This window comes from Stegostoma tigrinum, chromosome 16 (genome assembly GCF_030684315.1).
Source record: "Stegostoma tigrinum isolate sSteTig4 chromosome 16, sSteTig4.hap1, whole genome shotgun sequence".
NCBI lineage: Eukaryota > Metazoa > Chordata > Chondrichthyes > Orectolobiformes > Stegostomatidae > Stegostoma > Stegostoma tigrinum.
The window spans coordinates 29,772,278-29,788,579 of NC_081369.1; the positions used below are offsets into that span (position 1 = coordinate 29,772,278).

Below are 16,302 nucleotides of genomic sequence, written 5' to 3' on the forward strand. Positions count from 1 at the left end.
AATGAAGCACAGGCATTTAAAGTATTCATCCTCAATGAGCTTGAGATGGAAGAATTGTTCCTCATTGTTTCTGTATCCTGGTTATTTTTTGAAGCCACAGCCTGTCTTTATCCGTGCGAAATAATGAACTACAAAATGAATAGGAACGTCAACAAACACAAATGAATAATTTTGATTAATTCCATGAAATGCAATTTAAAGGGTCACTACTTATTAGAGCGGTATTCTAAATTATCATAGCGTTTCCACGTAAACAAGAGTCAGAAAATCCTCTTTAACAGGTTACAGTTCCCTAGAATTGGTAACCAGACAGAAGTTTGTTTCTATGGTCACTTTCACCGCCAGATATTTGGCATTGCTCTCAGAGAAAATAAAACAGGTTTTGAGAGTAGCTGATTGTGTGATGTATTGTGAACCGAAACTGAAAATATAAGGAGGAGGATGAGCAGCACATTTTGAGTATAAAAGGGCTACATGTGGAAAATTGCTGTAAGAATGAGAATGATTACAAAATTTCAGTTTGGAGAATAGTTTCATCATCATAATTATTACATAACGTTTACTCTGAACTATGAAACCTTTTAGTTCTTTGGTTCTTTCATTTCGGGGTTGAAATTACTTTCTATACGGCTATCTTTTACCAAGGGGAAAAGAAATTACTGGTGTATCTGCTGTCATAGCACTGTAGAACCACATACCTTACCCTGGAGTTAAGAGGCTTGGTGTTCAAGCAATTGCACATTAGCATTGATAATGCAATGTCAAATATTCTAGAAATTTAATATACATCACTATTGTATTTGTTTAAATCATTGCAATATCTCTAACATGATGCCCAATTTTTGTATAAATGATATGATTTCTTCTATTTATTCAATATTTAACTTGTGACTCTAATTTTAAGAGTCAGCTTCCTGATATTGACGTGCAGTCCCAGAAGTCAGTGACATGGAATTTCCAAGCTTCAATGATGAAGATATACAAGGTGTACAGAATAAGCACCACAAATACTATCAGAGCTATAAAACAATGATTCCTATACGGCCAAAGCCAAAGTAAGTGAAAAAAAATCTGCTCTACAATGCAAGGGCTATCTGATTTTCACATATAAGCAACATTTGTTACATACAACAAAAACATTTTCACAGGAATCCATCTCCATCTCCAGTAGATGATGCTGGCTTATTTTCATTCATCTATTTCTCATGGCTGACACCACTGATGATCAAAGGGTTCAAGAAAAAACTGAATCAAGACACTGTGCCTCCCCTCTCCCAGTTCAATTGTTCAGATGCGAACGCCAGAAGGTCTGTCAATTTGGAAGTACATTTTAGGTGATCAGAATTTATAAAAACAGGCATAAAAACAAAATGAAAACTCTGACATTTTGCCGAAAAATATTTACAGATTTTTACGCCTTTGGAAGAATGAGTTGGAAAGAATGGGCAGCGAGAAAGCTTCTTTGGAGAAAGTGGCTGTACAGTTTCAGCGAACAAGGCTTATTATGAATATAACTTGCATGGTCATTTGTATGATTTGTAGCTTTTTGGGACCGGTATGTACTCACATACATTTTCTTGTCTAAGAATCAATTACATGCTTTTACAATAGTTACTGTATTTTCTCGTATTTCAATAAGTTTGAAATGTCATAGATTTTAGATGAACGCTGAAGTACAGCAAATTAGACATCATATCTTAAAGCATGAAAGAATATGATCCTGGTCATAAATGCATATTATTTATGTCTCTCCAATTTATGAAATCATTTGGAAACTTTTGTCTTTAATATGGCCTTTACTGTAAGATAAAGCGAAAAATGAATGTTAGCATAATTTCAGAAGGTCACATAACTAAAGGACAAAACAGCCACTTATTCTGCAATCCCACACAAAAATATAATCAACGTAAAAAGTGAAAGTCCTCACACTATTGGAACAGACATTAATATTCAAAATCTATGAGTTAAAAATGCTGTTTAGGCAGAGTACAGAGAGAATTGCTCTGAATGACGATTGTACAAATCAATGAGTGGACTAATACTGGTCTGGTACACAAATCACGATTTTCCTTCACATCAGGCGGGATAATGGCAGAAACAGTGAGAAATGAGGTGGTGAAGCCACCTGTAGTGTTTCTATTCCAACAATAATTGTCCCACCTTACCACCCCTGCCATTCACTGCTGAGGGAATATGTCAATTATGGTGAAGGCGTGAGGCTTGTTTTCCTGATTTCTGTTGCTTTAGGATCCACCAGTATAAGTATGTTGACAAACCTTGGATAAGGGCAGGAGGTCCCGACTCCACCTTTAGGGAAGAGCAGCCTCCATAACCAACTTGTTTCCTGCTCAGTATGTTACATACCCTAACCTTTCTTGCTGTCCTTGAAGGAAATAGCTGAAGAGCTTAATAAGTACTTTGCATCAGCCTTCACAGTGGAACACATGAGTGGTATGCCAACAATTAGGGAGAGCCAGGGAGCAGAGTTGAGTACAGTAGGCATTACAAAAGAGAAAGTGCTAGAAAAGCTAAAGGGTCTAAAAATTGATAAATCTCCTGGCCCCGATGGGCTACATCCTAGAGTTCTGAGGGAGGTGGCTGAGGAAATAGTGGAGGCTTTGGTTGTGATCTTTCAAAAGTCACTGGAGTCTGGGAAAGTCCCAGATGATTGGAAAATTGCTGTTTTAACTCCCTTGTTTAAGAAAGGATCTAGGCAAAAGATGGAGAATTACAGGCCGATTAGCCTAACCTCGGTAGTTGGCAAAATTCTAGAATCCATTGTCAAGGATGAGATTTCTAAATTCCTGGAAGTGCAGGGTCAGATTAAAACAAGTCAGCATGGTTTTAGTCAGGGGAGGTCGTGCCTGACAAACCTGTTAGAATTCATTGAAGAGGTAACAAGTATGTTAGACCAGGGAAACCCAGTAGATGTTATCTATCTAGACTTCCAAAAGGCCTTTGACACAGTGCCCCATGGGAGGCTGCTGAGCAAGGTGAGGGCCCATGGTGTTCGAGGTGAGCTGCTGGCCTGGATTGAGGAGTGGCTGTCTGACAGAAGGAAGAGAGTTGGGATAAAAGGCTATTCCTTGGAATGGCAATCGGTGACAAGTGGTGTCCCGCAGGGTTCAGTGTTGGGGCCGCAACTGTTCACCTTGTATATTAATGATCTGGATGAAGGGACTGGGGGCATTCTGACGAAGTTTGCCGATGATAGGAAGATATGTGGACAGGCAGGTAGTACTGAGGAGGTGGGGAAGCTGCAGAAAGATTTGGACAGTTTAGGAGAGTGGTCCAGGAAATGGCTGATGAAATTCAATGTGAGTAACTGTGAGATTTTGCACTTGGAAAAAAGAATACAGGCATGGGCTATTTTTTAAATGGTGAGAAAATTTGCAAATCAGAAGTGCAAAGGGATCTGGGAGTGTTGGTCCAGGATTCTCTAAAGGTTAACTTGCAGGTCGAGTCCGTAATTAAGAAAGCGAATGTAATGTTGTCGTTTATCTCAAGAGGGTTGGAATATAAAAGCAGCAATGTGCTTCTGAGGCTTTATAAGGCTCTAGTTAGGCCCCATTTAAAATACTGTGTCCAATTTTGGGCCCCACACCTCAGGAAGGACATACTAGCCCTGGAGCGTGTCCAGCGGAGATCCACATGGATGATCCCTGGAATGGTAGGTTTAACGTATGATGAACGGCTAAGGATCCTGGGATTGTACTCATCAGAGTTTAGAAGGTTGAGGGGAGATCTAACAGAAACGTACAAGATAATGTATGGTTTAGAAGGGGTGGACGCTAGGAAGTTGTTTCCGTTAGGCAGGGAGACTAGGACCCGTGGACACAGCCTTAAAATTAGAGGGGGTAAATTTAAAACTGAAATGAAACGACATTTCTTCAGCCAGAGAGTGGTGGGCTTGTGGAATTCATTGCCGCAGAATGTAGTGGAGGCCGGAACGTTGGATGCCTTCAAGGCAGAGATCGACAAATTCTTGATATCAAAAGGAATCAAGGGCTACGGGGGGAGTGCAGGGAAGTGGTGTTCAAATGCCCATCAGCCATGATTTAAATGGTGGAGTGGACTTGATGGGCTGAATGGCCTTACTTCCACTCCTATGTCTTATGGTCTTATGGGCTAACCCCATCCTCCACATTCTATTGAAGTAACCTGCCCCATAATGAGTCCTGTTTGTACTCAAGGCCACCTTTACCGATGTACCCTATTCCACAAACTTTAAACCTAAAATCCTTAGTGTCTACAAATGGCTTCATTATCTCATCTCAGCGTATCTGCTCCATATCCCTCCTCCCTGCTGAATACTCCATTCCAATTATCCTAATGTTTAGTGCTTCCTCCCAGTACCAGAACTGGTAACATTTCTGTCATATAGATTTCTGTTCCGGAACTTCCTCCCCATACCTCACTGTTCTGCTCACCTGTAAAGACATTTTGCTCACAACTTTTGCTCTGCTGTCTTGGCCTGGTGTTCATTTACTGTACATTCACTATCACTTGACTGTAGATATATTTTCTTACTAAATATAGATGCAGGTTTTGGTTATTATTGTTCTAGATATATGAAACAGATGTATCCCATTAGCATCATGTTGAATACAAAAGTGTCATGGTATTGTAGATAACAAAGTGTGGAGCTGGATGAACACAGCAGGCCAAGCAGCATCTCAGGAGCACAAAAGCTGACGTTTCGGGCCTAGACCCTTCATCAGAGAGGGGGATGGGGTGAGGGTTCTGGAATAAATAGAGAGAGAGGGGGAGGCGGACCGAAGATGGAGAGAAAAGAAGATAGGTGGAGAGGAGAGTATAGATGGGGAGGTGGGGAGGGGATAGGTCAGTCCAGGGAAGATGGACAGGTCAAGGAGGCATGGGCCCAAGCTATGCCTGCCTCTTTGTAGGTTACGTGGAACAGTCCCTCTTCAACACCTACACAGGCCCCAAACCCCACCTCTTCCTCCGTTACATTGATGACTGTATCGGCACCGCCTCTTGCTCCCCAGAGGAGCTCGAACAGTTCATCCACTTTACCAACACCTTCCACCCTAACCTCAAGTTCACCTGGGCCATCTTCAACACATCCCTCACCTTCTTGGACCTCTCAGTCTCCATCTCAGGTAACCAGCTAGAAACTGATGTCCATTTCAAGCCCACTGACTCCCACAGCTACCTAGAATACACCTCCTCCCACCCACCCTCCTGCAAAAATTCCATCCCCTATTCCCAGTTCCTCCGCCTCCGCCGCATCTGCTCCCAGGGTGAGGCGTTCCACTCCCGCACATCCCAGATGTCCACGTTCTTAAAGGACCGGAACTTTCCCCCCGCAGTGGTCGGGAACGCCCTTGACCGCGTCTCCTGCATTTTCCGCAACACATCCCTCACATCCCGCCCCTGCCACAACCGCCCCCAGAGGATCCCCCTCGTTCTCACATACCACCCCACCAACCTCCGGATACAACGCATCATCCTCCGACACTTCTGCCATCTACAATCCGACCCCACCACCCAAGCTATTTTGCCATTCCCACCCTTGTCTGCCTTCCAGAGAGACCACTCTCTCCGTGACTCCCTTGTCCGCTCCACACTCCCCTCCAACCCCACCACACCCGGCACCTTCCCCTGCAAATGCAGGAAGTGCTACACTTGCCCCCACACCTCCTCCCTCACCCCTATCCCAGGCCCCAAGATGACCTTCCATGTCAAGCAGATGATCACCTGCACATCTGCCAATGTGGTATACTGTATCCATTGTACCCGGTGTGGCTTCCTCTACATTGGGGAAACCAAGCGGAGGCTAGGGGATGCTTTGCAGAACACCTCTGCTCGGTTCGCAACAAACAACTGCACTTCCCAGTCGCGAACCATTTCAACTCCCCCTCCCATCCCTCAGACGACATGTCCATCATGGGCCTGTTGCAGTACCACAATGGTGCCACCCGAAGGTTGCAGGAACAGCAACTCATATTCCGCTTGGGAACCCTGCAACCCAATGGTATCAATGTGGACTTCACAAGCTTCAAAATCTCCCCTACCCCCACTGCATCCCAAAACCAGCCCAGTTCTTCCCCTCCCCCAACTGCATCCCAAAACCAGCCCAGCTCATCCTCTCCCCCCACTGCATCCCAAAACCAGTCCAGCCTGTCTCTGCTTCCCTAACCTGTTCTTCCTCTCACCCATCCCTTCCTTCCACCTCAAGCCACACCTCCATTTCCTACCTACCACCACATCCTGCTTCCTTGACCTGTCCATCTTCCCTGGACTGACCTATCCCCTCCCTAACTCCTCAACTATACTCTCCTCTCTACCTATCTTCTTTTCTCCCCACCTTCGGTCCGCCTCCCCCTCTCTCCCTATTTATTCCAGTTCCTTCTCCCCAACCCCCTCTGTCATGAAGGGTCTAGGCCCGAAATGTCAGCTTTTGTGCTCCTGAGATGCTGCTTGGCCTGCTGTGTTCATCCAGCTTCACACTTTGCTATCTTGGATTCTCCAGCGTCTGCAGTTCCCATTATCACTGTCACGGTATTGTTACTGTTTGACTGCAAATTCTGTTCCTTTACAGGCAGTGCTGGTTCATGCTATCCTCCAACATGTTGAAAAAAAGTCAGACAATCTTGTTTATGGAGTCGGTCTATGCTTTGCCTTATTTACCACAGAGCTCTGTAAAACAACTTTCTTCTCAGCCTCATGGGCTATCAATTATCAGACTGCTATTCGACTAAAAGGTGCCATTTCTACTTTGGCATTTGTTAAGCTGATCCATCTTAAAAGTTTAAACAATATTTCCATTGGTGAGGTAAGCACTAATCAATATTGTAAGATTACTTTGTGGCCCTTCATTGATTTCCGTGTTGGTTGAGTAAGTGATGTGACAATAACTTAGTAGTAATGCCTTGACTTTTTTCTGCTCTTTTCACTGTGGCAGATCCAGCTTTTTAAAATAGCTTCACAGACTATCGTCCATTGAAATATTGGTCAAACAAAATGTCTAAATGGTTTACGTTACTGTTGCTGCTCCCATCTAAGTTTATTCAAACCTTTCTTGATTTGAAAGAACACATTTTTAACTGACCTTGATCTAGCTTGGCTCAAATTTAGCCTGCTGGGCTTGTGGCTATGATTAAAGTCATAAAATACAACATGCCTTTGGATCCTGGATGATTTAGACAGCCATCTCAAATATTCCAAAGTTATTTTAGTGGCATTTGCATTTCCTGAAGCACTTTAGGGCACCATGAGGTCATTAAATGTGTTGCTTAAATGTAAAACCTTGCGTTCTTAATAAGCAGAAAGATTGGAGCAAACTCTACTTGGCCCACCTCCCTAACTTAATCACTTGGAGGTACCTGGGGCCTCTTCTAGAAACCGCTACCTTCTAGGAACAGAGAGCTCAGGCAAATATGTTCCGGTGTCTGGAACTTCTCCCCATTACATTCAGACTACAAGACCACGCTTCCAAAACCCATATCCTAATATTTCTGCATCATAAGATGCCCTTTCATGCCCTCTCGTGCACCTCCAAAAATTGACAACAGCACTGCAAGAACTACACTTTTCTCTGGCACCCCAGTGGTGTTATAAATTCACATCCTCCACTCCTTGTAATAATAGATCTCAGTACAATTCATCAATGTTCCCAAATACCTAGACCTCTCCATATAATCCTGCAATACCAAAATCTATCCCCCACTGCTGCGAGACATTCCACTATCATTTACTCAGTAATTCCACGAGTACAAAATGGTACTGGCCCTCTGATTAGATATATCCCTGGACCTGTCTGCAGTGTGTTAAACATTAGCAACTCATTTACATGCTGCCACTTTTGAAAACCCTTTCATTCTTCTACCATTATGACATCCTTTGTTACCTTCCCCAATTTAATTATAATGCAGGATTTGGTAAGCAGCGCCACTCATATCCTTATACTCAGCACATAGTCTTTAGGCATTCCACAATAACTTAAACTGCATTTTCCATCCCTCAGTAATACCAAACCAAGAACCAATTTAAATATTTTCAAAGCTTTGCACTTTTCCCAACCTATTGCTCATTACTTTTAATTTTCACATCTGCCTCCATTTGCTGCAACTTCCCACCATCTTCTTGTGTTCCACTACTTTAAGAAGGTGGTGTTTAAAAATGATATTGGTGATAGGAATGCAGATTCCTATACAAAAGAAAGTGTTGGATTCAGTTAAATTTGGTGTTGGGTTACTAACTTTTTTGTATAAATCTGTGCCCTTAGGGTTCTTGTGATGCAGTGGTCATGACTTTACCTGTGGCCAGAAGACTTGGGTTCAAGCCCCACCTGCTGGTGCGTCCACTCAGCAGGTTCAGCAGCATCCGTGAAGAAAAAATCAGAGTTAACGTTTTGTGTCTGGCGACCCTTCCTCAGAACTGGTTCCTCAGAAACATTAGCTCTGAATTCTTTTTTGTCATCATAGATGCTGCCAAACCTGAGCTTCCAGCAACTTCTGTTTTTGTTCCCGATTTACAGCATCTGCAATGCTTTGTGTTTTTATTTTGTTGGTGTGTTAATACATGCCTGAACAGGTGAGATAGAAAAAGAACTGTGTTCTTCCCCAGTGGGAACTTGGTATCTGGACAGTGAATGGGTTGAGAAGAGAAAAGTATCAACTGGTTTATGTGCTTAACTACAGATTTACAACAAAAACTTTATACATTTCTGAAAGCCTTTTGCTGCCTAATTCAATATATGGATATCAGTTTGTTAATCAAATGAACTTGTGTTTATATTACAATTTTCATGAGCTCAGGACATCCTAAAGTGCTCTATAACCATTGAAACTCTGTTTAAAGTGTAACTTTTGTTGTAATGTAGGCAATGCATGATGACATGTACACAGCAAGATCACACAACAATGATGTACTCGTGAACAAATAATCTATTTTGAATTATGATGATCAAGGGTCAATTATTGTTTAAGACACTAATAAAACTGAAATGTATGGGCAAAGAAATATGTAATAACACAGAAGACCACCCATTTAGTTTCTGGTAATTGTTGCTCTGCAGAATGTCAATATATGTTCTATGATATACTAATATTGGGCTTATGGAAGACTAATTGGACTTGTCCTGCTAATGTGAACAAACAGTATATGGACAATTTTCTACTTTGTTGTGTAGATTTTAGTTTGGTAGATGGGTTGTCAGTCCAGTTTCATAATCATTATATAACCATAATTCCTTTCTTTTTATTTGTCATAGTCATGATATATTTGTCTGGGAGTATCTATGTTAATATAAATTTTGATTTGATATTTAATATTCATAAGAATAGGAAATTAAAATCAAAACAGAAATTTTGTTTAGGCAACATTGAGTATTTTGTATTTCCAGCAGACTGAGGAAGAAATTATTAAAGGGGTTTTGTGACATAATAAAATAAACTGAAATTCACTACCACAGAAAGCTGTGGAGGCCATGTCATTGAGTATATTTAAGGTGGAGATAGATAGGTTCTTGATTGACAAGGGGATCAGGGGTTACACGGAAAAAGCAGGAGAAAAGGGTTGAGAAACTTACCAGACATGATTGAAAGGTGGACCAGACTTGATGGGCTGAATGACCTAATTTCTGCTCCTATGTCTTATGGTATTATGAAATTATTACATGTAAGCATTATTCATTAAAGTTACAAATCTTCTTCAGATTAAATGATGGGACTCTTGAAAAGGTTTTGTAAGTCATTATAGTCTTGCTGCAATATTCTGATTTTAATGTTTGTTCACGATTATTTTCTTACAATCCTCCATCAGAAAATGAATGCAATAGCAAAGACTGAGTTTGTTAACCCCTAATAATCAGATAAGTGTAAAGGGTGTAAAGTGAACCTCTCTGAAAGCAAATATGGGATAGATCCAGCATCGAAACTGCACTGAACTCGGTCTGCATTTGGAAAGCAATATTCCACACTTCTAAATACTTTAAAATTAAAAAGGGTAGCTAGGTCAACTAAGAGATTAAACAGCAGCTAATATCTGTGCCAAATATGTAATATACCAAATTTTAAAGAGGTGTGTCTCTTTGAAATTTTGTTTCTAAAAGTATAATGTATGTCATGAACCTACTTTTTTCATGTCAAGGGCATAAAAAATAACATCACCTCTCCAAAACACCTTAATGATGAGGGTGAAATCGGCTTTTATGGAAGCTAAATAATGAAAATCTCTCCCAACAATGATAAGAATTTTCTGTTCCCAAATGGATCTGATAGATCAGATACAATTTTTGTCTTGCAAAAGTTTGGAATTATTTGACAATCTGCCACTGAAATGATATTATGGAAAACATGAAAGCAAAGGAGAATTTGTAACATTTTTGTGTTAAATATAGATTGATTTCAAATCAGGCTCAAAGAGTGAAAAACATGGCTTGGAATTAACTTGCTTTATTTTGCTTTGTTTTTACAGGTATTGAATCTACTATCAAATGATGGTCATCGACTATTTGAAGCGGCTTTGTTTTGTCCTTTCATATTTGGTACTCCAGTATTGCTGATCAGTTGCACAATATATTCTTACATTATCCTTGGTCCAACATCTTTGTTGGGGATTGTTGCTTACATTTTATTTATGCCTGTTCAGGTATGACATTACAATGAAATGCCTAACAAAATCTGTTGTTACAAATTGTAGCACATTAAGTGCTTAATATATTATTAGTTTGGCTAACTTGTGAGCACTACAACTTTTGAGCTAGATGAATGGTGGTTCAAATTTCAAACAAGGAGTTCGATGTTCAACTCATGACCAAAACGTACATTGCATTTATTTAGCACATCTTCATACTTAGGACATCCCAAATGCATTACAATTATTGATGGGTAATAAATACTGGTCTAGTTGGCAAAGACCACAGCTTCTGAATTAATTTAAATGAAACAACCAATGGATTACTTTAAAAATGCTTACTCTTACTTTTTAGGCAAGTTTGTCAGCCAATTTTCATATAGCAAACTCTCAATCAACTAAGAACTAAGCTAATGAGTAGAATTGTCCACTTTGGAAATATCATGTCAACGGCCATAAGTTCTGTGGGTCCTTGATTGGCTGATGAGCCCAATCCTACAGCATGTCTCTGAATGCATATATGGCATGTTTGGAGGTGGAATTGGTTCATGGCCTTGAGTTCACAGGCATTCTTTTCTCCAATTCTTTTTCTGGACTTCCTCCTGTCGACAGCCTGTTCTCAAAGAATTGTGCCCCTTCATACAGGAGCTTCCTTCAAGTTGTTTTCTTCTGAACGAGGCTCTCTCACATGATGACATCGATGTTGCACTTCTTTGAAACACGTCCTTTGTCCTCCTCTTGTTGAACTGCCTTCCTTGAGGTGGACAAAAATGATTTGTTCTGGCAGTTGGAACCCAGGCATCCTGAATAAATCTTTTCTCTTTAAGTAGCAGCATTAGATCTTGTACATCCACCTAAGCATGCACATTAGGTCTTTGTTTCATATAAAGGGCCATCTCTGTCAATGCAGGACCTTCTTGGTGCTGGACTGAAGTATTACTTAACCACTGACTGAGCTATGCTGACAGTATATTCATAATGTTGTGCTGTACGAACTATATCCTGCATTAGTGGCAATATTATCCTTAAGAGAAGTTGCTACACTGAGAACTTGTCAACTGGTTTAGCTGGATATCAAAAGCAATACAACTGCTTAAGGAAACTGAAGGCTTTCTCTTCATGTCCTGTTCACCATTTCTCACTCAATTAGCACCATAAAAAACAGAGTCCTAAATATTTCACAGCAACTTAAAACGCATAAATACTGCCATATATACCATCTAATATAGTTAAAAAATAATTTTGTACCAGTACTATGAAACATTTCTGAAAGATATGAGTAAACAGATTTTACTAACTTGACTTTCTCTATAATTATCCTGAGCAAAATTTGTACATAAAACTTATTAACTAACAAAAGTCCACTTTTCCTAATTACTTAGTTCGTCAAGGCAAACAGAGAAGGGATATGATTCAGAACATCCATATCATTCTTCAACAGAAACTGTAAACTGTAACATATTTCCTTACTTTTCTACTATTCCACGAAATAATGCCTAACTTTTCAACTCTCATTTCACTTACTGCTTTGTACCTAAGCTTTTTTGTACGTAGATACTTTGGTATCTAAGATTGCACCGCATATGGCAAAATTATAGACTTTTCACTGTACTCCTGTACTTCTGTATTTGAGTACACGTAACAATATAATCTAAACTCTAAACTAAAACTAAAGCATCTAACTCCAATGTTTTTGTCTTCACAGTCTCCTGGCATTAAAATTGCTTGAATGTGGATGTATTTCCTGAACTTTATCCCCTCTGAAACACCTTACTAATATTTCCACATAATTTAATTTCTCTGCACCATTTAAAGGGCTTGAACACGTTCCTTGTGTCTGAAGGCTAGCAAATGAATTTTTATCTGGGTTCGGAGACAGGTTTTAGATAATGAATTGTTGCACTTACATTTTTTGAGGGGAGAAAATATCATTTTCCTCCATGTTCCTGATCCTGTGCCATATTCCCCTGACTTCATTGAGGATCAGGAATGTCCAGTGCGCAACCTACTGAGTTGGGTTTTCCATTTTAAATTGAAATTGGATTTGTTCCCACTTGACATTTTCATGAGTTTTGGAAACCCATGAAAAAGAAAAACAAGTTTGAGAGATTATGAGGAAATTGGTGCAAAGGACATGCTGAAATGTGAGTGGTAAAACATTTTGACACTTTCAAATGTTACTCCTAGATGCTGCACTGTAATGTAGGTGTGTATCTAATGCAGTGATTCAGCAGACAGAACTGTCCTGTATGGGTAAGTTGACACTTCCATTATGTAATTGTTGGCACATATTATAGTAATACAGTACTTTTCCAATGGAAAATGTCTTCTGATGTCATGTTTTTGTGCTGTAATTTAGTTGTACTGACAGTAGAAAGATTTGCTTCTGAAGGAATTAAAAAGTTCTGCACCTACTACTTCTGTTTGATAGACACTTTGCTTTGGAATGGAAATTATTATTTGCGCTGTCAAAGTAAAGGTCTCAGATTTAAACACTTTCCAACTTGGCTATACAGCTCAGAATTCTTTACCTGTAATTATTTCTACAATGGATGCATGAACACAGGGTGTGAAGAAAAATTCAAGGTAATCAGGAAAAGGCAAGGGATTATCATGGGTTGAATTTTCTCATAATTTGGCTAATTTCAGAAGAATGTCATGGAGGTTATCTCTCCCTAAACTCCAGCAAATTTTCTTGCAAAATCATATACTAGTCTCCTCACTAAGTAGCACAATGCCTCCTCGAGGCTACTTTTGTGCTTACTTGCACCTGTAGTGGCAGATGTGCAGACCACTGCCATGACAATCCAGCCTTCCCAACACTGGTGCCATATTTAAAGCCCAGCAGTGCACCAGTTCAAAATCTACAAGTTTAGAATTGACTTTCACAGTTCCAGTTCAGGATGCATTGCCCCAGAGGTGGTTAATCGTTGCATGTTGGCACCCCAGTCTGTGAACAGGAGGTCCTGATGCATGGTATGGGTGAACATGGGCCATTCTCTTTCCTCAGGACTGCCAGAGAATAATGTAGTACCAGATCCTACCAGCCTGGTTTGGATTTGCCACACAAGCCTATATAGGTCCATGATCTGTAGGAACGCTTAGCAATACCCTAAAGATGTTAACATTACTGCAAATATCAGCCAGTAAGAAATGGGCATTCACCCATCAGGTGATAGTCCATTTGAGTACCATCATGAAATTTTATGAGAACCTCACAAAATTCCAATGGCGGGTTACTCAGGCATTTAGAAAGGACAGGTTAAAAAATAAATAACTCTATTGGCCATGATTACATCAAGATGAAGTCTTTATCAGGTAGTTGGCAAACCCCAGCTAGTAGCAGTATCTTTTAATGATTAAGGATGTTTCTGCAAGATTTCCAGAAGCAGTCACTTTTGGAAAATCATTGTAAGAATGAAATTGCAAAAGTTAAATCCATTCTTTTAGAAGATATGGATTACCCAAATAAATACAATCAGATCAAGGCTCAAATTTTACATCACAAACATTCAAAGAAATAGTGACTAGTTCAGGAATAAAATAATTTACTTCGCTTTTTACTCACAAATCCAAGATACATTGAAAAGATGACATCAAACTTTGAAGCTCATTGTTTGAGCTTATTGTCAAGAATGTCCTCACGATTACAGTACAGGAGTTCTTTTGTTACTGTTCACCATAGGGTTGGTTCTGACGAGTCCTCAGGATTCAGTCCGATTGAACTGATACATGAACATGAGTGAGAGGATCACTTAAATTGATTAAACAGAAATGGTTAAACCAAAGCTCAGAGACAAAACTTTCAACTTATGTTCAAGTTTCAGAGAGAAACTAACCAAAGCATGCAAGTTAGCCAAGAAGAATTTGAAGATTGCTCAGCAAACAACGAGAACTAGAATACGTATTATTGTAAAATAGAGTTTGAAATTTTATTAATAGAGCCAAGATGTGTTGTTACCTTTCTCCAGGGAATCATTACAAGAAAGGTTGACTGTAAGTTATCAAATCAAGAAATAAACTCAATGACATAAATTATGGCATGAGAAGTCCAGACAGGAAAAAGGATCAGAGAGTGAATCATGTTAAAATGTTAAGGAGGGATTATGTCAGGGGTGATAGTCAGGAGACGAGTGCACTTACATTATTAAAAGAAATAAAGAGTGAAATAAAAACATCAGAGCAACTGGAGAATGTACAAGAATTTGAACCATCAACAGTTCAGAAGTGCTTAAAAAGTTAGAATAACATTTTATTTTTCAAAATACTCTCAAAGTGACTCACAAAGGCTATTAATTTGTGTGGATAGACCAGGAAAAAATTTTGGACTGTTCATGGTATTAAAGTATAAGTCGTGTTACCTCTAAAACAATATCTTACAGATTCAATTCAGAGAAATTAGCTCAAGAGAGAGACGAGATTAAGTTCATGTTTGGCAGTGGTATTGTTGAACTGATTCAGAGTACCTGGAGCTTACCTATTGCGATCATGCTGAAATTGGCTGGATCACAACGGTTCTGTATTTATTATCACAAAGTCAGTGAGGTGACAAAAGCAGACTCATTTCCTATTCCAAGATTGCAGACTTATCGAAAGAATTGGTGAAATGCAAGGCTGATAAATGTAGGGAATGCTGGATGATGAGAGAAATTGAGGTTTTTGTCAAGAAAAAGAAGGAAGCATATGTCAGGTTTAGACAGTAAGAATTGAGGGAATCCTTAGAGGTCTGTAAAGGCAGTAGGAGTATACTTAAAGGGAAATTAGGAGAGCTAAAAAAGGGACATGAAATAGCTTTGGCAAATAAGAGAATCCAAAGGAATTCTACAAATACATTAAGGACAAAAGGGTAAATAGGGAGAGAATATGGCCCCTTAAAGATCAGCAAAGCCACCCTATGTGTGGAAACACAGAAGACAGATGAGATACAAACAAATATTTTGTATCAGTGTTTACAGTGGAGAAGAATGTGGAAGATAGGGAATGTGGGAAAATAAATAGCAGCATCTTGAAAAATGCCATATTACAGAGGAGATGTCTTAAAATGCATTAATGATCAGGTGTACCCTAGAAATCTGTGGGAAGCTAGGAAAGTGATTGATGAGGGCAGACTGGTGGATGTGATCTATATTGACTTTAGTAAAGCACTCGACAAGGTTCCTCTTGGTAAACTGATTAGCAAGGTTAGATTACATGGAATACAGGGAGAACCAGCTATTTGATACAGGACTGGCTTGAAGATAGAAGACAGTGGGTGGTAATTGAGAGTTGCTTTCCAGACTGAAGGTCTGTGACCAGAGGTGTGCTGCAAGGATTGGTGCTAGTTCCACTGCTTTTTGTCATTTATATAAATGATTTGCATGTGAATGTAGGACATATGGTTAGTAAATTTGCAGATGACACCAAAATTGGAGGTGTAGTGGGCAGCAAAGAAGGTTACCTCGGAGTACAATGCGATCTTGATCAGATGGGCCGATGGGTTGAGGAGTTTAATTTAGATGGAGTTTAATTTAGATAAATGTGAGGTGCTGCATTTTGGAAAGGAAAACCAGGGCAGGACCTATATACTTAATGGTAAGGTCCAAAGCAATGTTGCTGAACAAAGAAACCTCAGAGTGCAGGTTCATAGCTCCTTGAAAGTGGAGTTGCAGGCAGAAAGGATAGTGAAGATGGTATTTGGTATGCTTGTCTTTATTGGTTAGT

The 16,302-nt window shown here is 39.8% G+C and overlaps 1 protein-coding gene across 4 annotated transcripts in view; it reads left to right on the forward strand.

Moving 5' to 3' along the window:
- The window catches only part of abcc12 (ATP-binding cassette, sub-family C (CFTR/MRP), member 12), a 109,687-nt gene that overhangs the window by 10,080 nt on the left and 83,305 nt on the right, over nt 1-16,302 (forward strand). For 3 of the 4 annotated variants that reach the window (XM_048547030.2, XM_048547031.2, XM_048547029.2), the window contains exons 2-6: nt 905-1,055; nt 1,149-1,307; nt 1,408-1,555; nt 6,566-6,799; nt 10,444-10,617. In XM_048547030.2, the coding sequence (XP_048402987.1) occupies nt 949-1,055; nt 1,149-1,307; nt 1,408-1,555; nt 6,566-6,799; nt 10,444-10,617 (822 nt within the window). In that variant the 5' untranslated portion in view covers nt 905-948. The remainder of the gene's footprint in view (nt 1-904; nt 1,056-1,148; nt 1,308-1,407; nt 1,556-6,565; nt 6,800-10,443; nt 10,618-16,302) is intronic. The other variant, XM_048547032.2, reaches the window with a different exon arrangement.